Below are 24,871 nucleotides of genomic sequence, written 5' to 3'. Positions count from 1 at the left end.
ACGCCGTGAACAGAGTTACAACATTGGTGATCTTCAGTCATATGTCCAATCAAACATTCCCAAATTAATGCGTGAACAGAAAGGCATTTATGATCGCATAATACAAATGATAAATGACGGAGTTGGGGGGACTGTCTTCTTGGATGCGCCAGGAGGAACTGGGAAAACATTCCTTCATTAGACTGATTCTAGCAACGGTTCGATCAAAAAATGACAATCATCCTGTTGCGGAATATTAATCAGCCAAAACTCTGCAACGGCACGCGACTTGCAGTTAAGAAATTGATGAATAACGTAGTGGAAGCAACGATTTTAATTGGGCCTTTCAAAGGTGAAGATGTCCTCATTCCTCAAATACCCATGATCCCGACCGATACACCATTTTAATTTAAAAGATTGCAATTCCCAATTTGATTGGCATTTGCAATCACAATCGATAAAGCTCAAGGTCAATCTTTAAAATTGTGTGATTTAGATTTAGATGCGGATTGCTTCTCACATGGGGCAACTGTATGTTGCGTGTTCCCGAGTAGGCAAACCTTTAGCCCTTAGTTTAGCAAAGCCTTTATATCTACGCAGACAGTGGAAAAACAAAAAAGTATTGTATATCCACAAGTATTGCAAAATTAAACTTCTATGAAACGTATGCTTTGTTTTGTTTCTCATTTCTCATCCATGCAACCACAATGTGCCACAGCGAAGCGTAGCGGGTAGAGCTAGTATATTATATTTTTTTGTTTAAATTCTCAATTTGACTTAATTATTATTTTTTACTTTGTAGAGGTTTTTTTAATTTGTTTCCTTTTTTATTAATGTTAATATTAATACGACGGTTATTTTTTTCAAGATCCGATCGGTTACGAAATTAAAATTACATACGCTATTTCTCTACATAGTGACCACTCCGATTTAGACATTTGTCATAGCGTGGTACCAACTTTCCAATACCCTCGTCATAGAACGGAGCCGTCTGGTTTTAGCCATGTTTCTACGCGGTCTGCAGCTCAATGTCTGTGCCAAAATGTTGTCCTCCTAGCTAGCGTTTCATGTGAGCAAAGAGGTGAACATCGGATGGAGCCAATTCCGGGCTGTATGGTGGGTGAATAAGAATAAGCGGAGAGGAGGTGTTGTCATCAGGCATTGTCTTTCTCCATGAAAATCCTCGGCCGCACACTGCAGCTGTAACAAAGAAGCTCCTTCAGCGTTTTCGTTGGGAAATGTTTGATCACCAACCATACAGCCCGGACTTGGCTCCATCCCATTGTCTAAATCGGAGTAGCGACTATGTAGAGAAATAGCGTAATTAAGTAAGTACTTGTTACAAAAAAAAATTTTATTGTCACTGTGGTTTTAATTTCGTGACCGATTGGGACCTTGAAAAAAATAACCCTCGTACTCTCACCTTATGATTGGTTAAAAAACAAAGAATTCGATTGGTTGGAATTTCGGGCCTGATAATGGTAAGAATTACTCTCACCTTATGATTGGTTAAAAAACAACGAATACGATTGGTTGGAATTTGGTGCTCGATAATGATAAGTATTATGAGGGTTATTTTTTTCAAGGTCTGATCGGTCGCGAAATTAAAACCACAGTGAAAATAAAAAGTTTTTTATTTGTAACAAGTACTTACATAGTTACGTTATTTCTCTACATAGTCGCCCACTCCGATTTAGACATTTGTCGTAGCGTAACTTGGCTCCATCCGATTTTCACCTCTTTGATCACATGAAACGCTGGCTAGGAGGGCAACATTTTGGCAGACATCGAGTTGCAGACCAGTGTAGAAACATGGCTTGAAAACAGGCGGCTACGTTCTATGACGAGGGTATTGGAAAGTTGGTACTACGCTACGACAAATGTCTAAATCGGAGTAGCGACTACGTAGAGAAATAGCGTAACTATATAAGTACTTCTAACAAATAAAAAATTTTTTATTTTCACTGTGGTTTTAATTTCGTGACCGATCGAACATTGAAAATAACAACCCTCGTATTAGTTAAATAAAAGCTTTTTTAAAAAATAATATTTTATATGTAATCAAATATATTTTATAATTTTTTTGTATTTTTTTTTTTGTCTAAAAAAAGTAAAAATATTAATTTTTACACATCGAAGTTACATACGTGTACCAAATTACTATAATTTTCATACGGTAGTTCAGAGAATGAAAATTTTCAACTAAATTCATGAATTTAGCGTAGGGGTTGTGCGTGGGGGGGGATTGATTAGAGGGGGGTATTGGGGGGGGAGGTGTCGTATCAAATTCCGACACCGTAGTGCTGTATTGTCATCGAAGTTACATACGTGTACCAAATTTCATTGATTTTCATACGATAGATCAAAAGATATAGCAGTTGCAAGATTTGATTATTCCTAAAGCGAGTTAAATAAAAGCTTTAAAAAAAGGAAAGAAATAATATAACAAAAATAATATAATTAATTAATTTTCGACAAACAATCAATCAGAAGACTAGTTGATGAATCTAAATTTCCAAAGAAACAGAAGTGGAAGAAAGACAGTGGCTGGACCAATGAAAGGAAAGAAAAGTTAAGGGAAAGAATGAGAGGATTTTGGAAAAGAAAGATGTCACAATACAAATTATAATGAACAAAATTAATAGACAAATAAACAATACATATCAAATATAAGTGTTTTTAGACGGGAATTTAGACAAATTACAACAGAATACGAGCAACAGGCTACCTGTTAATTACACTGCTATAACTACATATCGATTCTTCTGATGGATCATTTTATCTGATTTCAAGGATTTTGACTCGCCCATGAATTTTAAATTAGAGTTTAATCGGAATAGGACCACTATTTTTTCTAGGCCCAACTAAACCATTAATGCAGTTACAATTTTGGGTATTTGGTATGAAAGCGGTTCCACGTACGAGTGAGAAGCAAAAATGAGGTTTCTAGCAAAATCGAATGATTCCTTAACCTTAAAAAAATTAGGTGTCATTCTGACCATAATAGACGGGTTAACAATTTATTTAATAATTTATAATCCCATAAAACTGATAATTGCAGAGGTATTAAAGATTTAACAATTTTAATAGTCGCCATATTGAATTTTTGAAAATAATTTTCAAATTTATTTACTTTGTAAAATACGTTACTGAAGTACATGTATACCAAATTTCATTGAAATATCTCACAATTTGCACACTCAAAACATACATTTTTATTGGGGGAAAAAACAAGAGAAAACAACGGACAGAGGGAAAACTAAACCAGATAAATAATCTTTTGTTTTATTTTGATGTTCTGAATCATTTCCTTAAAAAAAAGTTTGGCGAACACCTCCCGGAATATTCTCTATTTGTACACTGCAAAAACTAATCAGGATTTAGCAGAAATGTAGTCAAGAGATTATGCCAACATTTAACCAAAGAATGAGAATTAGAATATATACATCAATAAGTTTATTTCTTCATTATTAGAAACGAAAAGAGAAATTAGTAACAGAACCGCTAATTATAAAAATAATAGAAACAGTACTCTACAGAGTACTGAACGAACAGTATTCTGTAAGGAACTGTACTCATATAAGAGCTGTTACGATTCTGTTAGAGATCCAGCAGAAACTCACTTGTGCGTTGTGACGATTTAATTTAGCGATTGTATTAAGAATTTCGGTTACAACAGGATCTGTAGAATACAAATCCTCTAAAGCTTGGAGAGCACTAGACGAATCGCTACAGATAAGGATGCGACGACGATATTTTGATTTAATGACATTCAAGGTCATTTTGATGGCGTACAGTTCAGCGCTGTAGACACTTGTAATACCAGGCAGACCAAACACATAGATTCTGTCATTTACAACAAAAGAAATTCCCACTAATTGTAAAATAACATAACTGTTATTGGTAGGAGGAGAGGTACTGATTAAATGAAATGCTTTTAATTTTACTACAAAATAGTGGAGGTAATTGGTTTTTATTTCCTTGTACAAAGTAAAGGAAGTATTGTAATCGCGAAAAATATCGGTTTTCAGATTTCGATGGACATATCCATTTTGATTAGTTTCGGCGTGACGTCTGTACGTACGTATTTATCTCACATAACTAAAAAACGATTAGCCGTAGAATGTTTAAATTTCGGATTTAAGACTGTTGTAACTAGTTGTGCACCTCCCCTTTCGACTGTAATCAACTGGACCAAGGTGGCCCAAAATCTAAAACAAAATGTAGATTTTGGACTTTTTCTTAACTACAGTAATAAGCCGTCATTGAGAGCTTTTCAACGATATATCATAAGTGGTACTTATTTTCATTGGTTCCAAAGTTAGAGACAAATTGAATTAATGAAATATTTAGATCTTACAAGGGGAAGGTCACATCGGTTCGAATCCGACTTTATATACATATATTCTATTTAACCCTTTTTTTAATTTAAATATTTTATTTATTAAGGATTATTAAACTCTAATTGTAAAAAAAATTACAATAAATAATTCAATAACAATAAAAAAATATTTAAAATATCATAAATTATTAATGAAAAAATGTTATGTATTTTTAATTTTAATTAAAAACTTTTTATAGAGGTTAATAATTATTAATAAATCATTATATTTAAAAAAAAGAAAAGTTAAAAAAAATATATGTACATGAAGCCGAGATACATCCGTATAACCCAACATTAAAGTCTCCAAAGCTATTCATTGATAGTGTCATTATATTTTTAAAATACATTCTAATTTACAACTGAAAATAATTAATTGATCGTAAAAAATTAATACCATATAAAAGAAATAAACGTATTATATCTGTTTCTTTATAATTTTTGTGTGAACTAGAATCAAAATTTTTTTACAGTTTACAAGATACAATTTTTAAACAGATGATCCGAACGAATCTAGGACAACTTTATTATTACTACAATTATTAATAAAAAAGTGACGCAATACTTTTCACTTCATCAACAAGAAACGGTCAAGCCAATAAATTTCACATTTACATAGATCAATTTAAATGGGAGATTCCAGCGGATATATTGCATCTATTCATCGTAATACCAACGTTAACGAGGTAAACTACATCGACAAAGAAGGAAATGGATAAAACTAAATCTCTAAAAAAACTGATTAAAATTTATGACAATTTGATAACCGATATCAATAATACTCAAAGAATTTTCAACAATTCGGAATTTCCTTTAAAACAACGAGTAAGAAGATTTAATCATAACTATTAATAGGAATTAGTCTACCAACTCGGATATGACCTACATTTTAAAAATATGTATTAAGTAAGGTCGTTCTGATGTCACAATACTTTTTCACTTAATTTATAATTATATAACAATGCCAAATTTTTATACAAGCCTGGTATAAGAAATTTAACATTAAATTGAGAATTTAACGTTAAATTGAGAATTTAACCCAGAAAAATAAAAAAATTAATTTTTTTTAGTATCTATTTCTCAAATCTTAGAGTTCAATTTTTACCAAATTACGAAGGTAAAAAGTTTTTTATTTAAGATATCACTTTTCATGCCTTATACATGGGGAAAAAAACCTCGCCGCCGAAATATTTTATAGTTTTTAAATTAACAACAGAAATTTTAACAATTTTTTTTTGGAAAATAAAGGGTCATCATGTTAGAAATATTAGGAGAAGGGTTAAATTACCAGGAAAATTTAACAGCATCGTTACCGGATTTTTATATAAAGAAAAAACGCACGCACATGCACGCAAGCAAATTTTATAATTATTTAACTTCAACAATAAACTATATTTAATTTTTATTCCTTATAAGAAGTTGCAAACATTTCTCCAATTCTTTCCAAATAATTTTGAAATAAAATTTTAAAAAGTTTTCAAAATTATAAACTACTTTTTTTAATAAAAGTTGTCAAATAGTGAAGGTCATGTTAAAAATGAAAGAAAAACATCATTTTAATAGCTTCCTCCATTTTCAGGACCCAAAAATAGGGCTGCGCTCCTAAATTCTTCCATATCACTCTTAAAAACTATTTCTATTTAAAATGTCAAAAACTTAAAACAACGAAAATTTCGATTTTTTTGGTTTGTTTTTGATTTGAGGAGAGATAACAATGATAGTTTGTTTTTTTTTTAATTCTGATAATGCTATGCACCCCCAGTAAATTTCATACTAGTCATAGGTTACAACAGGACCTTACGCTGTTGACAAATTTTCATCTTATATATTATAAAAATTGGGCTGAAAACCTATTTCCAGTCCGTTCGCGAGTTCTACAGGAAGGATCTGGCTGATTTTTTTATTCTGCTCACAACGAACAACAGATATGTCACAAGCGTCCCAAACATGAGCTTCCTTTGAGAAATCCTAAAAAGAAATTATTACTAACAGGAATATAACTTTGAAAATCTGTCGATGCTTAATAAAATATCTGTGGGCCATTCCAAGCATAATACAAAAAAAAAAATTAACCCGATACGTCCAATAGAACGTCTGGAGAGACCGGAAATTATATTTTGAGAACGCATTTTACCTCTAATAGGTAAGGAAAGAGAAAAACAAGGAAATTGAGGGTGATGAATTGTAAATGGAGTAGGTTTTTAGACAATTTAAAAAAAAAATATAACATTACTTCGTAATATTAACGCTGTGTCTAATACAGATTTAATATTATTAATACCCCGTATAAATTAAACCAGTGTGATCACTCGTACCAGAGTTATTAAGCTACGCAAACATTTTATACGAAAAAGATTTGACTCTACTTAAATTATAATTCAGAAAATCTCAAAACTTCAAGAACTGAAAAACAAAAACGGGTAACTGAAACCTATCTATAAAAAATACTTCCCTTTTTGCTCTACTTATACTACAATATTCGAGGAAGTAAAAAATTAATAAGCGTATAGCACCTACAAAATCAAATTTCTTTACCACAGATAAGACTCTTTTTGTTTACGTGAAATAGACTAAATATAAACAACATGTATCCAAACATCTATGAATATTTTTCAAACAGGTTCTACTTTGACTTCGAAACTTCAAAAAGTCAGAAAATGTAAAAACTCGGATGGATCAGTTTTTAACAAACAAACTAGCAGTATATTACTTAAAAAAATAAATATTATTACATATAAAGCACCGTATTAATATTCTAAAGTAACATTTATTTTTTTAAAAAAACCCGCTAAAATACGGCAGAAAAAAAATATATACAGAAGGAATCGGAAGTTATCCGGTTAGGGAAACGTACGAGAGAGTCAGGGTTAGATAATCAGAAGGATGTAGTAAATCAAGCGATGAAGTAAAAATAGATTCTACAGAAATAAAATGAACATTACAAAAAGACCTTTAACTGAAAGTATAACGACTTAAAACGTCTAATACATGTATAAATGCATGGTAAATATTACGTAAAAATTGCAACAAATGTGGGCGTTTGCCGTGTAGGTAACTGGAATTATTAACAGTAGTGGGGAAGGATATTGTAAAGTAAAAACTTACTCTATTACTATGACGTCATCTCAGGGTCAAGACCAAACGAAAGACTATCAGCTGGAAGAGAGAATTGTGACCAGTGCAGTGCCTAGTCCGCCGGCATTCAGGTCGGCCGAGAGGTTAGCCGATTATTTTATTTGTACATATAAATGAATAAAATATAATAGAATTTAACGTATTAATTACTCGTGAATGAACCACTAAATTGTATTATTATCTGTGCCATCGATATAATTTTTAATCTAATAGTTTAATTAATTACTATAATAAATAGATAAAGTGTGTAAAGTTTTATTTATTTATAATTATTAATTGCTGTGAATTAGCTGTATATACAATATTAATATAATTGGACTATATTATTATAATTACGAAAAAAAAATGGACAGAAAAGCATCAAGAAACAACGCTAAATCATCGAGTAGCGGAAATCAACAACAACCTGTACCGGAATCCAAAATATCGGTAAAGTTCTATATATAAATCTACTGTAATATTTTTCACTTTTTTATTATTCTAGCCAAATATTATTAGGATATTAAAGGTAAAAGGAAAAAAACTAGTTAAATATTTTTATATGAAGCATAGTTTTAATCAAATGTAATAAGATTTTAATCAAGAGTAAACTTTTCTTTCTAACAAATACAAAATGAAGCGTAAAAAATGAACAGTTATTTCCATCAGCTGATACAATAACAATCAGTACATAGTAGGTTGTGTACAACAAAAAATGGAGTACTCTTTTAAAAATAATAAGTTAATCTACTCTTCAGAAAAAAAGTATTTTCCACTGATATCTTAACTTCAAATTTTTTAAATTAATAATTCACCCTCCACCAAGAGTTTGTTTTAATATTTTATTAATAAAGATATAAAGCAAATCTTTATTATTATTATATTATACACCCATCTTTATTATATTACACACACACAGGCGCGCGCGCGCGAACATATTACGTTCATCTGGGTTTATATTCTTACATAACGTGTAGGACGAATTTTTTTTTTCTGACTGAAAACTTAATCTCTAATTTACGTTTACCAAAATCAAAATTAACTTGAAAGAAAATAATTTACAAAAAATTAAATCCAGTAAATACATATATATCAACATTTCTTACGGGTTAATTAATTTTGTTATTTTAAACTAAACTGGTATTATGCTTTTTTTATTTATAAATTTAAAATACATTTTAATTAAAATAGTTCTATGGACAGAAGTGCAATAATGAAAAAAAAAGAAAAAGATAAATAAAACAACTTTAAGCAAATTTCATTAAAAAAAAATTTATTAAAATTTAAAATAACATCAATTTGGGGAAATCAAATTTTATTTTTTTAAAGTAAAAAATATTTCTTAAATATAATAAATAATTTAAATACATAAAATTAACTTTTATCATAATATATTTATAAGACAACACAATACTTTTACTTTAACTGCTTTCTAATGACTCATAACTAAAACTAGTATCTTCAAAAAGGAATGCAATAAAAAAATGATATTTAATTCAATTGCCACAGGATGTTGTCATAATACGCAAGAATCTATAAATAATCATCTTATTTCATGCATCAAAGTCTGAAAATTACAATTGTAAATAAAAATAACAAACTTTAAAAGTTGTTTCAATATTACATTATTTAGAACATATACACTTTTGTTGATACACGCTACATAACCTACCAACACAATTTATCATTTTTCAATATAAAAAAACGAACAGTTACGCAAATATTTGGTTAATTTTCAAACTAATATATAAAAAAATAAAAAATTATATTTAAAAAATAACTTGTTTAAATCACTGTTAAAACAACTATGGTTAAAAAATTCCAGATTCTATAAATAATTACAGATATAATAAGAATAATTTTATAAAGAATAACAGATTCTATAAATAATGTAAAATTCCAGTATTCAATATAAACAAAATATAAGAAAAATCTGTTGTCATAAATAAGTACGATACGTAAATTTATATTATATTATTATTGATGTAGTTTTTACAGATAATTTTTAAATTAACAACTTTTTTTTTAATAGGATAAACAATAGAAAAGATACAAAAAAATTTTAAGTAATAATGTTCATTAAGCTAATCCCTATGAGAACCGGGTGAAAAAATCACTAGCAGGATTGAATGATATAATCTAATTTCAACTGAACGTATCTGGAGTAAGGTAAAAGGTAACGGAAAAACACTTCACTCATCACTTAAGATTCTTTTTATTCTTTAGACTGAACTTTTTTCTAGTGATTCACATCAGGTAGCCTCTCTCTGTTTTTCTGTTTAGCCACCGGAACCACCGTAAGGTATTACTTCAGAAGTTGAATGAAGATATGTATGAATGTAAATGAAATATTTTGTACAGTTTCAGGTCGACCATTCCTGAAATGAATGGTTAATTGAAACCCAACCACCAAAGAACACCGGTATTCGCGATCTAGTATTCAAATCCGTATAAGTAACCTTATAAGTAATCCTTTACTAGGATTTCAGCTTTTCTCGACTTGTTAATCACCTGATTTGCGATGAGTTAACCACTAAAACAGCCCGATGGGCTACATCAGGTAGCTTGTTACACTTAATCTTATTTGAAAAAAATTACACAATCAAAAAATTTCTGGTTAAATTTTCACCAAAATCATCCCACGCCGTATCCAGTTTTCATAAAAAATAAACTACCATTAATGCCCCAAATAAACTTGGGGCATTTATTATCATATCACATTTCATGATACTACAATCATCTGTTCCACAGATATCAGGCAAGATAAACAGTATTCTAGTATTAACAGTATTAGTTAAGTTCTAGTATTTTTTTTTGCATTTTTGGACTCAAGGGACATAAATCAAACAAAAAAAAAAAACAAACTCAATTTTTTTATCAATAACAATACTTTTCCTTATATACATTAACATCTATGACAATATAAAAAATTTAAACGAATAAACGTCAGATAATTTAGCCAAAAATAAGAAATCCATTATCCAAAATACCGCACCCAAAAAAAATTGATTAGATTTTAACAAGACACCTAGAATCTAAAAAATATAACCTTTTTTCATTAAAAACGTATTGCACTACAAAAAAAAAGCTGATAACGGGTATGATTCTGACTGTTAAATATCAAGTTAAAAAAAAACTTTTTTTACGTTAAATATAATTTACCTAAATTTTTATCATAATATTTTTATAGATGACGATACGTTATTCCAAGAAATAAACGTACGCTCCAAAAAAAAACCTTAACAATAATGACGTATTATAAGATGACAAACTAAGAAATTAATGAAGACTATGCAGAATATATATTTATTAACACAATATCTATCCACTGTATAATAAATTAATTATATAACAAACACCGATGCAATAAATTAATTAACCATTACGAATGTATTTAAATATGCTAATTGATGTTAGATACACATTTATGGTAAATTAAATTGGCATAACATGAAAAACGAAATTAGCTTCTAATGCGGATTTAATTATTAAAGTGCCACCTTTTTTCTCTTCTTTTTTAATTACAAGATTCTGCTTGAAAAATACTTAAAACTTTTCCTTGTTTCTTAATTTTAATTAAGAAAAAATATATAAAACGTGAGATATGACCGGGTTAAAAATGATTCAGCAACATGAATTAATACAAAATAAAACGATGAATAATTTTTTAAAATTTATTTATTATTCTACTCGTTTATTTATGTGTAATATAATCGGCTTTAATCCTACACGTAAACGCGATAAGTAATATGATTTCATATACATAATATGAACTGTAAATAAATATTTCAATCTTAAACATAAAATTTAAATAAATGATTTAATAATTTGCAACGAGATAACATAAAATCCTTGTGTATTAATACAGTTAAATCACCTACGATTTAACGGTATAATCAGTGAAGTAAGATGGATGATGGAAGCGTAGGCTAACGTCTTCTACGAGTAAAAATTATTTGGGGTGGGTGGAACAGGGAGAGGAATAAGGAGTAGCAGCTTCTTACTCCTGATGTAATGAAAGTATAGAATAATCCGTAAAACAAAATCACAACCACACTGAATACTGACAAAATTTTAAACAGACTCATTTAGCACCCCCACTACTGTAAAGTAACAAAAATTTGGATTTTTTTTTTTTTTTAACCAGAGAAACATATAAACGCAACACTTAAAATAAGGAAAGATACTACAATTAACGCGTAAAATAAGGAAAGAAAACATATATATATATATATATATATTATATTATATATAGCAGTTTCCATACTACATTAAAACAATCCGCAATTGATCAACTATTCGTGACTAAAAACTATAAACTAGTATAAGATCTATTATTCCTATTACGTTAACACTATGTAATAAATAGAAGTTAATGAATTTTTTAATTCATATAAAATTATCAAAATTCAAATATTTGTAAAGATACTAGTCTTAAGATACAATAAAATTTTTGTTTAAATTACATCAAATGAAAATCGACGATAGTAGTTCGGAGCAAAAAACGACTACACACATTTTTTATTTTTTCACCTCGTGATATGAATTATAAATTACTAGTACACCCACTCACAAAATAAATTAAAATAAGGAAATCTTCATAAATAAATCACAACACGTCTATTAAGTGTATATATACGTTTGGAAAAATAAAGAACTGCTGGGTCGATTTGAATGATTTTTTTATCACTGTTTATACTTAAATTTATGCGTAACTCAAGCGTAAACTTATCCATTTAACTTCAATATTGGATGACCAGTAAGACTAAACAGAGCGCACCATAAGAAGTCAGATTTCATTATCCGTTAATATATTTGTTTTTTAATCGAACGTTCTGCATGATGGGCTATACCGGTTCCAATGAACACAATTCTGAAAATAGAACTGATGTTTAAAAAAGTCGTGTAAAGACTGTTTTTGATATTAAGCGATAGAAAATTAAACTGCTGTTATTATTTTGAGACAAAAATGAGAAAATTCATTACGTTCAACCCCCTTCAAGAAATGAAATCTACAATTACAACGATTAAAGACTGAATCTGTATTATTACAGCTGGCCTGTTCCTTCTACTAGATGAAAAATGAATTTTTGTAGCGTGTGAAAAATGCCAACCGTCAAAACAGGATTTGGATTCCAGAACCATCTGAATGAAAGGCAAAGACGTTAACACTTCACTACACAAGGTCCACCTAAATAAAAATTGATCGTTTAAAATTTTCCAACCCCTTATCCGATTTCTCCGAATCAATGTTTCGAATAGTAACCAATCGTTCCACCAAATTTCATATATTTATGGTCAAATTATAGAGGTACTTAAACAAAATATAAATATTCGAAAGGATAATTTTTTACCGATAGCATAAATTATGTCCCTCAATAATAAAGCATCCGAAACGATAACTCAATTTTTCCAAAATTATAAAATTGAGAGCAAGACAAAAATCCTTTGAATACAACTTGTACTATTATAAAAGGTTTAAATTCATGAATATTTAATGTTTTTGAAACCTACCAAAAAAAAAAACCATTTTTGTCATACAAATTTTCTTCTTTTATTACAAAATTCCAAGAAAAATCTGCATATTAGATAAAATAAAACTAAAGAAAAACATGCTGATGAATATTACCAACATATTCGTGTGCATACAAGATTAAGTATTAGTAATGAATTCATAATTTCCAACACAGTTATAAAAACAAATATACAAATAAGTAATTATTATTTATTGAAACAAAACTGATTAATTACAACAAAATATAAGTTGTGTTTAAACAATATTACGAGCATATAAAAAAAACGGAACAAGAGTCCTATACATAATTAGTATAACCAGACGAGTAATATGGGGCAATGTGTATAAAACACTCAAGGACACAAGTTATATATATACACACACAAACACACGCTACAATTAAAGAATTTAATGAGAATATATGCATTTATACTTTATAAGTTATTTATAAAATTTTTCATTAACAAAGTTGTAAAAAAAGGACTATTTTTATACCTCATAAAAGTGATAAAATTTTGAATTCATTAAAAAAGACAACCGTAATTATCATGGTAATAAAATTTATTACATTAATAAACCCAGGTTAAAATAAAAGAAAAGAAAAAATGAAACAACTCCAAAATCAGTGCTTAAAAAATATAATGAACGAGAAGGAAAGGAAATAACAATAATAATAAAGTAAAAGTAATCAGCGTACAAGAAACTAATAAATATTCACAATGTTCGTATTATGGAAGAGTAAATAAATAATTAAATAATTTATATATATATATATACGCTAAATAATAAAGTCGAGGTCATTTAAATAGGTAAAATAAAAATAAAAAAGATTTTTCAAAAATATTTTATCTAAATCGTAATTTAAAATTAACCAAAACAGTAAATAAAAGATTTTTCCCCAGTTTTCCACTGTACCCCTAACTTAATAACATCTTCTAATTCTATAAAACTTCCCGCATATTATTTTTCATTTTATTTTTTCATACGTTTCCATAAAACGGTTGAACCGATAAAAAAAAATTTGAATTATTTTTAACCATGATCGAAACCTTTAAAATCATCTTTAAAAAAAAACTGACAGTTCCTTTGCATAAGTAGAAAATTCGTATATTTTTTTAAAAATCAATAAAAAACTGGCAATATACTGCATAACTTTCCCGACTATTAATAAGATAAATTAAGAGTTAAAACTAAAAATAAAAAAATAGAATACTTTTTTTAATAAGAATTAAATTTTAAGAAAACATTCTTCTAATAATATTTATACATAGGTAAAGCTTAAAATTTTTGCTTAAGTAAAGATCTAAATCTAGCAACCCCTTTGATAAAAAACACAATTTTTAAAAACCTTTCTGCTTCTTTTAGGTCTGGGTTCATAATTTAAACAAGTTGTAGATATTTCTTGATAGATATCTCTATACTATTATAAAAATACGAAATGGGATTTTGTTTGTTCGGAATAAACAACAAACTATTCTATCAATCGAAACCAAATTTTTACCTATGTTTCTTGACATAACTCAGGTTTTTAGATAATTTCATCCGTAAAAATCTCCAAGAACCAACCGATCGATCGCTTTCAAATTTTCAGGATATATTCGAATTACAACCGTGGAAGGTTTTTAAGCCACAGACCGAGACCCTAGAGCTCCCTTGAAGGTTAAGATATTAAAAATATTCATCATTTCTTCCCTTCCAAGGAGGGTGAAGTTAAAATTAAAGATATCCATTAAGAAAAAAAAATTAATCCTTTATTATTATATTTCTGCCTCCACATCAAAGAAATAAGTTATAATTTTTCGTCTTCAAAGATGTGTGTACTTCAGTTACCATAGACACTATTATTCTATCTTTTATAATTTAGTTTCTTTTTCAGGTTTCTGTAAAGCTTGAATACTTTGTTATTTAACAGTATTATTCTCACAATCATGAATATAACGAACGGTGCGGGGATCCAGGGAGTAAAGCGCTCTGGATAGACGGGAATGGCGACTGAAGCGAGCTCTGCGGTCCTGAGGTAGGCCCCGTGGCGTCCCTGAGTAAGCTCCGGGGCTCGACTGGGCCACCCTAGGCCCTGAGGGTCCAGGGTTCTGGCTAGACGGGCCGGCTAGTAGTTCTATATATGAAGGAAAATTTTTTTTTTGAATATTATTTAAACCGAAGTGTGATAGAACGAAAGAACAAAAAAATATATATTTGAATTATAAGAGGTGGGGGGTTGATTTTTTGAAAAACATCTTTTGCAATATTTATAATATATTATAAGTAAAATTGGTCTCTAAAATACCTTTGAAGAAAATCGAAATGGTTTTTCGCGATATCCCTCAACGAATTTTGAAAAAAAATTATTATGAACAACACCCCCGTATATAAAAATATTACAGCTAAATTTTAAGAAATTGTGTAGATCAAACCTGAAATAAGTCCAAAAGCAGTGCAACACACATAAGTATATACTTGTGTATACATCGAATTTTTTGGTCTAGGATTAACTAACTAAATCCTAAAAACATAAAGATTTGCGAAAAAACCGATACCCCGTTGTTCATATGATCACCATACTTTCCCCTTTAATATGCTATTCTACCTGTATTCGGAAAATAAAAAGAGCGATAGAATTAACTCCTACAGTGAGCAGATTCACTTCGAGGTTATATGATACCAACAATTTTGTAATTTGAATAATAAACGAATTTTAATTGAAAAGGGCTTCTAAGGCAAAAAATATTTTCATAACTGGTGGGAATCTTGGCTACTTGCTCCAAAAAAATAAAAAAATAATCTAATAATACATACATTCGCTTCACAAAACTCCATAGCTGTGAAAAATAACAAAGATAAGTACAAGTTCGATATTACGTTGCACGTAATTTATATATTATCTATATATGTATATGTACATATTTATTACAAGAGAAGATGATAACATTACTAATCTCATAAACATGATCGACTATCTAAGATGATCATCGATTGTCTAAATTGACAACTATTTTTTGGTATTGCCCGAAAAGATAGGGAATTCCATGCTCAGCATTGTTAGGCGACTATTTTTTTTTTTTTAGCATTATATTAAATATTTGAGTAACTAATTGTAAGCATAATTTGAAATATTAATCGTAAAAAGCCGAAAACAATAGAATTAACGGAATAAGGATGACTTTAAAACATTTTATTAGTTCCAACAGCGATCTATACAGGAGGTTCTATAGTATATAGGATTCAGTCATATGGAACTATTTAAGAAAATACATTTTATAAAGGCACGATCCTTTAACTAGTTTATCAGGCCAACTCGTTGGTATCTTAAATATAATCCACATTGTGAACAGTCGTTAAAAAACATTTATTAAACAATAATTTACCCATATTTTTCATGAAATTATAAAACGCAGCTTATAAATAAAAAAATAAATATAATAGAACATTTTCTTTAAAATGAATAATTCCATTCCAGAATTTTTATCAGTTTTATTATAATATATACCACCACTATCTTTGAAACACTTACATGCGTATGGTCAAATCAGCTTATAATAGAATTAAAATAAAGAAATAAAGATAAATCATAATAAAGAAATTACCAACTATAAAACAGTCGACAGAATAAATACAAGCTATTTCCTTGAAATAAATCATTACATATATATATATTTACATAATAAAATACAAGAAATGTCTTTCATTCAACTTTATAAAATTTAATTTGATTCAACCAGATAAATACGAGTATATACAGTATAACACAAATCATTAAACCTATTAGTATACAACGCATGTAAAGAAAAATTAACATTAAATGAAAACAAGTGGACTGGTTTGACATCTTTTCTCCATTAATACATATATCTATAACGTAATCGATTCAAAATAAGGATATTGAATTATTATAATAAAAACACGCACTTAAAAAACAGTACCGTAATTCGATGTTATTAGTATTTAATAAGCATGAAATGTACCGTATTATTAAATTAGTACTTCAGAATTATATACATCTAACCTTCAACAGATTATAATATCAGAGATCAGCAATCAACTTTTTTTTCGTTAATTAAAATAGTTTGGAAATGTTAAATGCGTGCCGTTTTTATTGATGAAAAGTTTTTTCCCGTACATAAAACTGTAAATACTTTAATAAACGATAATTACTTTTTTATACAATAGTTAATTATTTCAATTAAATGATATTAAAAAAATAATAACGTTGGAAATATTAATATTATACATTTTTCCCCGGACATTAAATGCACGAGATGACCTTACCTCACAGAAAATTAAATAAAACTATAGTTTTGATACGTACAGAAGTTATTACGTAACAATAAATATGTTATAAAAGTATAAATAACAATACAACTTACAGGAGTGTTTCTAAAAAGCATGATTATTATTCGGCTGAATTAATTCAACCATACAGCTATTAGTCGTGGGGAGGGGAATCTCCGAAATATCCGTTAAGTAGCTCCTTCACCAGATTACACCCAGGATATACAACAAGTCGCAGTATTCTCAGAATAAACTTCATAGTATTTATACAGACCTTTATATATAAAGAAAACAAAATGATTTACAAATAGTGAAGGCGTCGGAAACGCCCTCACTATTTCGCTGTCAGAAACGCACTGATTTTTAGAGTCCAACGCATTACATAAGTTCCATTAACGAGTAGAACCTCACACAAGCATCAAGTTTCAACTCGCTCACTACTGGGACTCGTTGCATAAACGCGTATCAAAAATACACCACTACACAGTCTCACAACCAATACTCTACACTACGAATCTTTATCGAATTTTTACATGCCAACTTCAGATACACTATTACAGCATATCTATATTTCAATGCAATTGATATAGTAGTTTTGAAGATTTTCGAGCCACAAATTTTAAACACGAATGGTATTTTAGTAATATTCATACGTCAAAACGTAAAGAAAATTTGTTTTCACCACCAATTCTACTGCGCGATCGAAAAAATACCTCAAATTAAGGTTATGTTGTCTGTTGTCGACCTTAAATTAAACGTAAATCAGAAATGACTCGACCAGTTTTCATCAAAATTTCACATGCACAACTTCAGATGCACACTACTACAACGTATTTAAATGTCAATAAAATTGATCAAGGTGGTTTTCAAGATTTTCGAACCACAAATTTTTTTTAGTGCAAAAAAACGCTTGCGTATTATCATCGCCCGGAATAAAAATATAAGAAAAAAACAAAACGAAAACTACACCACAAAATAAAAAATTAAACAAACAAAAACGTACAATTAAAATCAGCTAAAATATCATAAAAAACTAAAATATTAAAAATAAAACTTATAACTAATAACAAAGATAAAATAACACAAAAAACTTACAAAAGGGTTATAAAGGGCCCCTTCTCGGAAAACAAAATTAAAAACTACCATAAAAATTATAACAAATTTTAATAAGGAAACCCAAATTTAAGAGATTACTAGTATTATTCTTTGCACTTGGCTTCGAAAAGTCGTAAAGAAAATGATTAAAATTAAGGTGCGATCAAATTACGTAAAGAAAAACTTAAAGAAAATTAATAACAAAAAATGTTTCACTAATTTACTTCAACAATCAAATAAAAAGATACAAAATTATGTAACAAAACAAATTGAGTCATTAATTTTAAAAAAAGAAGAATATCTGTTAATAAGCGAATTCAATAGATACTTAAAACATAATTAAATTATATAAAAGATCATTTACAGTACATTAGGTTTTATCTATATATATATCTAAATCGAAAAGAAAACGAATAAAAAATGATGAATGACAATACACTGTAATCAAGATATAACCTTCGCTTAATTACTTAATCGTGTTTAAAAACTTACTGATTTTTTTTTATCGTATGGGATATACGAATGTATAAACATTAATAATGCTAACTTAATAATTACGATTCTCACATACATATTATATCTTCAACAATATAAGGTAATGCAAGAATATGTGAATAAATAAGGGCGTCATAATGAAAAAAAATTCATTAAAAGTAAAATCAGTTATGTATTTAAAAGGTGTTTCTAAAAATAGGTTAAAATGCCTATCTGTGATTAAATTATACCGGTTCTTTAAGAATAATATTTTACGAAGCCATTCATAATTACAGATATAAAAAAAAATAACATATTTTATATATTAAATGAGAAATATTTCTAAAAATAACACGAAGGTTTTGTATTATTTATATGCGATTACTATATATGTAAAAAAAGATTATTGCTTAATTTTCATTTAATAACAGCCTTGAAACAGAAAATTAGAATTAAATAAAAAAAAGGAAGATTCAGAACTGATAAATATAAAAACAGTACTTAAAACATCCGGCAAAGATATAGTTGAAGTTATGTGAGACTTTGACTTAATTAATTTAAATGTAATTTTTCCCCTAGTAAGTTCTTACTACACTTATTTTCTTAACAAAACAAAAATAATAATAAAAAAGACTCGTATAATAAATTATTAGTTGCAACAACTGTAAAATTAATATGAACTCTATCCTGTGCTAAGAGTTCTGCATCTAAAGTATTACAAAATATTCTTAGAAAAATATTATTTCTGAATAATTGCAAAAAAGATTTTTTTTTTTTATTTACTCTTAAGAGATTGAAAAACACTTTCACTCATAACTGATAAAATTTATAAAAATAAAATCAAATAATGAGGTTGTGTCAGTAAAAAAAAAAAGAAAACTTTTTATTACAAAGAAAAATTTTAGGGATAAGCAATTTATTACTCCGAATAAAAAAAAAGTAAATAAATAAACAATAACAAAAGAAGACATAAAAATAAATACGTTCACAGTTGAGAAAAAAATTGCAAAATCATCACAGGTTTGCGGGAAAAACAAAACAACAGAAGTATTCCTGGATAAATGAAATAAAAATAAGACAGAGAAATGACAATGAAGATGTGGAAGAAAAACTGAATTAGTTGCATAGTAGCTAAAACGAAATATAAATATCAATTCCAGCTTAAGTTTTTACAAAAACAATGAAAGAAAGAGATTTTCAGGTACAAATTGCTTTATCGTTTCTCAAAATATTCTCCTTTAAGATTTATAGATTTTTTCATGCGTTCGAACTAATTCTCTAAACATTTTTTCCACTCTGAAGTTGGTAACTCAAAAACAAGGTTTTGGAAGGATTCAACAGTTTTTTGAGGTGATGAAAATCGCTGTACACGCATTTTTTGTTTGACATTTGGGAACAAAAAGAAGTCGTCAGGCGATAAATCAGGTGAATACGGGCAACGAGACATTAATTTGTCATAATGAATAATGATACGACGTTTTCGGTTGTTTTTCCTGATTTTATCGATGATTTCTGGCTAACGAACGTGGACCCCCAGGGGTCCACGGGAGACTCGACGGGGGTCTACGTTGGCGTGACAACAAAATTCACAATTATTCATAAGCGGGGATTCACGACGCGTATTTCCCCAGTTTTCAAAATTGTTACAGGTAGAATGCCTTGATGAGGATATTCAGACATACGTTCACCATTTAATTGTCCTGCATGATGACTTCAAAATCAGATTTGAAGATATTCTGACGATGGAAATACCACCACGGATCGTAAATCCATTTGATGAAACGGAAGTGGAGAATGTGATATTACAAGAGGAGCTACTCGAGCTTAGCACTAATGAAGAGCTAAAGGTGAAATTTAAAAGAGGGTATATCAAACATTTTGGCTGCTGGCAGAAATACCAAAAAAATATGCTGGACTGTGGGGAATTGCGAGAAAGCCTTTGATAGCGTTTCCCTCCTCAAATCTTGTCGAAAAAAGTTATAGTGTCGTTACAAACCTTTATCAAAAAAAAAGGAGCAGATTCAATATTACAGAACAAGGAGATCTGCGCTTATTCCTAACAAAACAAGCGAACTATTGATAATTTGCTGTCAATCCATCAAATACATCCCTCCCATTAAAATTGTAACTATTTTGTGATTGTCATTGTAGAAGTAACATTACGTTATTAATGTTTAATTTTAATTATATTACGACAATTGTATTATATTACATTGCAATATGATAACAATAATAATTAATAGTGTAATGATTACATATTTGAATAAATGCAACACAAAAAATATACTATTTTTCTTTTGCTTTTTAGCACTCTGAATGAGAAGTTCTCTAAATAAAATAAGTGAGAATTGACTGCTTTCTTGTGCTGTGAGTAGATGTCAAAAATGTAAAGTTGGATGGAAGCATTTTTTTTGTTCGGCCAACTTTACTTTTTTGACATCCACTCACAGCACAGTCAATCAAAAATTAACCAATCAATTCTCACTTTTTTTTCGGAAACTGTTAGTTCGTGGAACTCAGCTGTAACGCAAATTTTCATAGTTAGATCTAATCTTCACATTTTCCGTCGACTGGAAATATGGTAGAAATGTAACTGCAGGGGGTCCACCGGAACCAGCAAAATGTTGAAAGTGGTCTAGGAGAAAACTAAGTTTGGGAATCTCTGCTCTAAAGCAATGGTTGCTACATTTCCGGTATAACTGAAGAAACAGGCGATAATTTTGTTGGAATTGCTTTGCGAACGAACAACTTTTGTTGGATTCACCTTGGAACACCCAAACAGTTGATAGCTGCTTAGTTTCCGGCTCGTACTAATATACCCCAGTTTAGTCTCCTGTTATGGTGTTGTATACAGATTTTGCGTTTCCTCGATTGAATTTTTTTAGAATTTCCTTACACCGATTAACACGAGCCTGTTTTTGAGCTTCGATCAAATTATGAGAAATCCATCGGGAACGAATCTTTTTCACAGCTAAATTTTCATAAAAATCGAATGTACCGTAGTTATCAAAATACCTAAGGATGTCTCTTATCTCACGGTAAGTCACATGCCGATCCTCATCAATCGTGTTGCACTCAGCATCGATGTTTTATGGAACAACAAACGATTTTGGTCGACCTTCACATGCAATTCATCGCTGACGGAAGCACGACCACGACGAAATTTTGCAAACCGATTGTAAATAGTCTTTTCTGATGGCAATTTATTACCAAAAGTTGAACGAAATGATTCGAGGCATTGTTGTTGACTTAGGTTCTTACTTAAATCGTAAAAAGTCATCCAATAAAAATACGTTCACGTAAAATTTCAATTTTTTTCACAAAACTATTTTTTTAAACGCTACTGTAAACAAACTAATCGACCGATTTCTGAGCTGTCACAGTTTTAGCAATAAAAAAATCAAATTTTACAATTGTCACATTTCAATAGCCTCTGTAGCAGTCGTTTATAAAAACTCAAAAGACGACCTCCGTAACAGGAAATTGTTCCCATCCTGATAAAGCCAAATTAAGAAAAAACATTTTGAAATCCAATTATAACGTTGAAGCAGCCATAGGTAAGAAAATCTTATAAACCTTATTTTTTTACAATTAATGTATTTTGTCATTTCAATTATTTTTTTAAACCAAGGTTTTTAATAACCAGCTTAAAAATTAATTTTTCAATTTTACAAAATTCATTAATCAGTCTAATATTGAAGCTATTATATCAAAATTTATGAATTATGTTCCTTAGTAACTAAGATAAATAAATAGAAAGTAAAAGTTTATCCCGTTTAAGTTTAGAGCTGATGTAAACAACAAACGACATTCCGGTTATTTACGGGCTGTGTCCTTGAGCTCCATGAAAATGATTAACGCGGTACATCCCAATGTAATGAATACGTATAATCTTAAAAAAACATTAATTTTTTAACTGGAAACATCATGTTCTGAACATTTAAAACCTAGCAGACCTATTTATCGATTACGCTAACAGTCTAATGAAAATATTAAACATTTGTTCTGAAACTGTAAAAAGCTTTAAATACAAAATAAATTCGGTCTACGGAGCATGACTTAAGCTAGTAATACAGATTCGGCGATTATTTAAAGATGAAAAGCTCTGACTGTAGACCTTCTGTTATATACTATAACCGGGAAAGGTTAAAAAAAAACAGTTTTAAATAAAATTCAAAAAACAAAATAAAATAGAGCTAAATAAAAATAGATTACTTACATTACTCCTTAATGAAAAGTAGATACATACCTGAAAACAAAAGATTATTTACATTTAAAATTATACAAAATTCCTTCACACTTAAAATTTATAATACAAACTTAAAATATATCAATGTTGTGCTTTGCACCACGATCAGTTCGGGATAAGTGTAATGGCTAAAAATTAAACCAATTTAGCTGAAAGAATTGTATAAGTACATAGTATTATTATTTTTATGCAATACGTAAATCTACTTATCAGTTCAATACAACAAAAAAGAAGAAAAAAAGTGTAAAAGAAAATAAAATTATTTTAAGTTTATTATTTCACCTAAAAAACATTACACACTCAGAAAACAATTTAAGCATAACTTTCACAACAAAACAACTTATATAGGTAATAAACAAAAATATATGAAATTACGTCCTTCAGAATAATTGCCAAGCGATTTAAATCAGATAAAAATTTATATATATATATTTAGATAATCTGACATGATGACCATCAAGTTATAAATTTTTCAAAATGGCCGCGTATTTTATTTTATGTATCAATATAATAATAATGAAAAATTAGGGCATTCGCTCCATTTTTATGTATTTTTTTATTTATATTATTATTATTCTTATTTTTTGGATATAGGTGAAATTTAAAATTATAGTTATTTCAACTGGAATTCTTTTTCTTGTAAAACACAGTAAATATAATAAATATATCAATTTATTACAGATTAAGAGACTAAGTAATAATATATGACGTAAAAAATAGCCTTTCAAAACATAGTAGCTATTTCTGTATAAATTCTAATTAGAATAAAATACAACTTGACTTCTCATAATAAGAAGAAAAAGATAAGATAATATTAATATTTTATTAGTAATACAAAAGACAAGATTTCTTTATTCATTAAGAATTCTTTAATTCTGTTTTGAATATTATAAAAAAAAAGAAAAACAACAAAATAAATTGAACACCATGTTTGTTGATCCAATTGAAATATTTGTTCCGAACAAATGTCAAATCAATTTATTGGAATGAGATATCAATTAGGATACACGAGACGTAATATTAATAGAGTTTTCATCAACAACGATTATTTACCTATTTTATTTCAAGATATTCAGAAGAAAAAAACATCTTATCCTTTGTTAAATCATAAATTATGCAATTCCCAAACACACAGATAAAAATGAACTCTAGAAACCAAAATATTAAAAAAATATATAAAACTAAAAGCTTGAAATGAATTTCAAACTTTTATTTTAACCAATTCATTTCATTTAGAATAAATATCTTATGTTACCATCAGAATGATCCATAGAAGCATTTTAAGATATTAAGAATAAAAATTATCGATCAAGGATTCTTCGTTTTAAACAAAGATTCATTAGTTCAAACATATCAATCATATGGAATGAAGTATTATTAATAGAATTATGAATTATTACCCTCGAAAAAACTGAATTCAAATTAGCAGTTTTGAAGTTAAATCAGAATCCAATTACAAAACACCTCTAGATCAGGAATTATGAAATACGTAGAGGAGTTTGGTTAAAAGAAAGGAAACATTTATTTACCACGCGAGGAAATCACATTGATATCTTCCTACGCGTCGGTCAAACGAACATACCATAAAAAATAAAAATTTCTAAGCATAAAATTTCATAAATAAAAAATGTCTAAGCAATCTGAGCCCCTCTTCCCGGTTTCTTTAATAAATAAAAGAAAATTAAATTTTCTGTATCACATATTTGAAAATCATTGATCAGAGTAATTTGCTATTCCCATCCTGAGTAGAGAACTCCTGAGGGATAAGAGGAATGGATAGGATTTCTAGCGTCTG

General features: G+C 28.7%; 2 protein-coding genes across 2 annotated transcripts in view; one reads left to right on the top strand and one right to left on the bottom strand.

The window, feature by feature from the left end:
- nudC (nuclear distribution C, dynein complex regulator) overlaps positions 1-24,871 on the bottom strand; it is a 313,220-nt gene that overhangs the window by 227,879 nt on the left and 60,470 nt on the right. The gene's annotated exons all lie outside the window — the stretch shown is intronic.
- Positions 7,545-24,871, top strand: part of LOC142330994 (uncharacterized) — a 63,938-nt gene continuing 46,611 nt past the window's right edge. The window contains exon 1 of the mRNA XM_075376522.1: positions 7,545-7,924. Coding sequence (XP_075232637.1) covers positions 7,841-7,924 — 84 coding nt within the window. The 5' untranslated portion in view covers positions 7,545-7,840. The remainder of the gene's footprint in view (positions 7,925-24,871) is intronic.

The sequence above is a fragment of the Lycorma delicatula genome, chromosome 10, assembly GCF_047948215.1.
Source record: "Lycorma delicatula isolate Av1 chromosome 10, ASM4794821v1, whole genome shotgun sequence".
Lineage (NCBI taxonomy): Eukaryota > Metazoa > Arthropoda > Insecta > Hemiptera > Fulgoridae > Lycorma > Lycorma delicatula.
The sequence above is the reverse complement of the archived record's forward strand: the minus strand, read 5'-3'. Positions and strand labels throughout refer to the sequence as shown.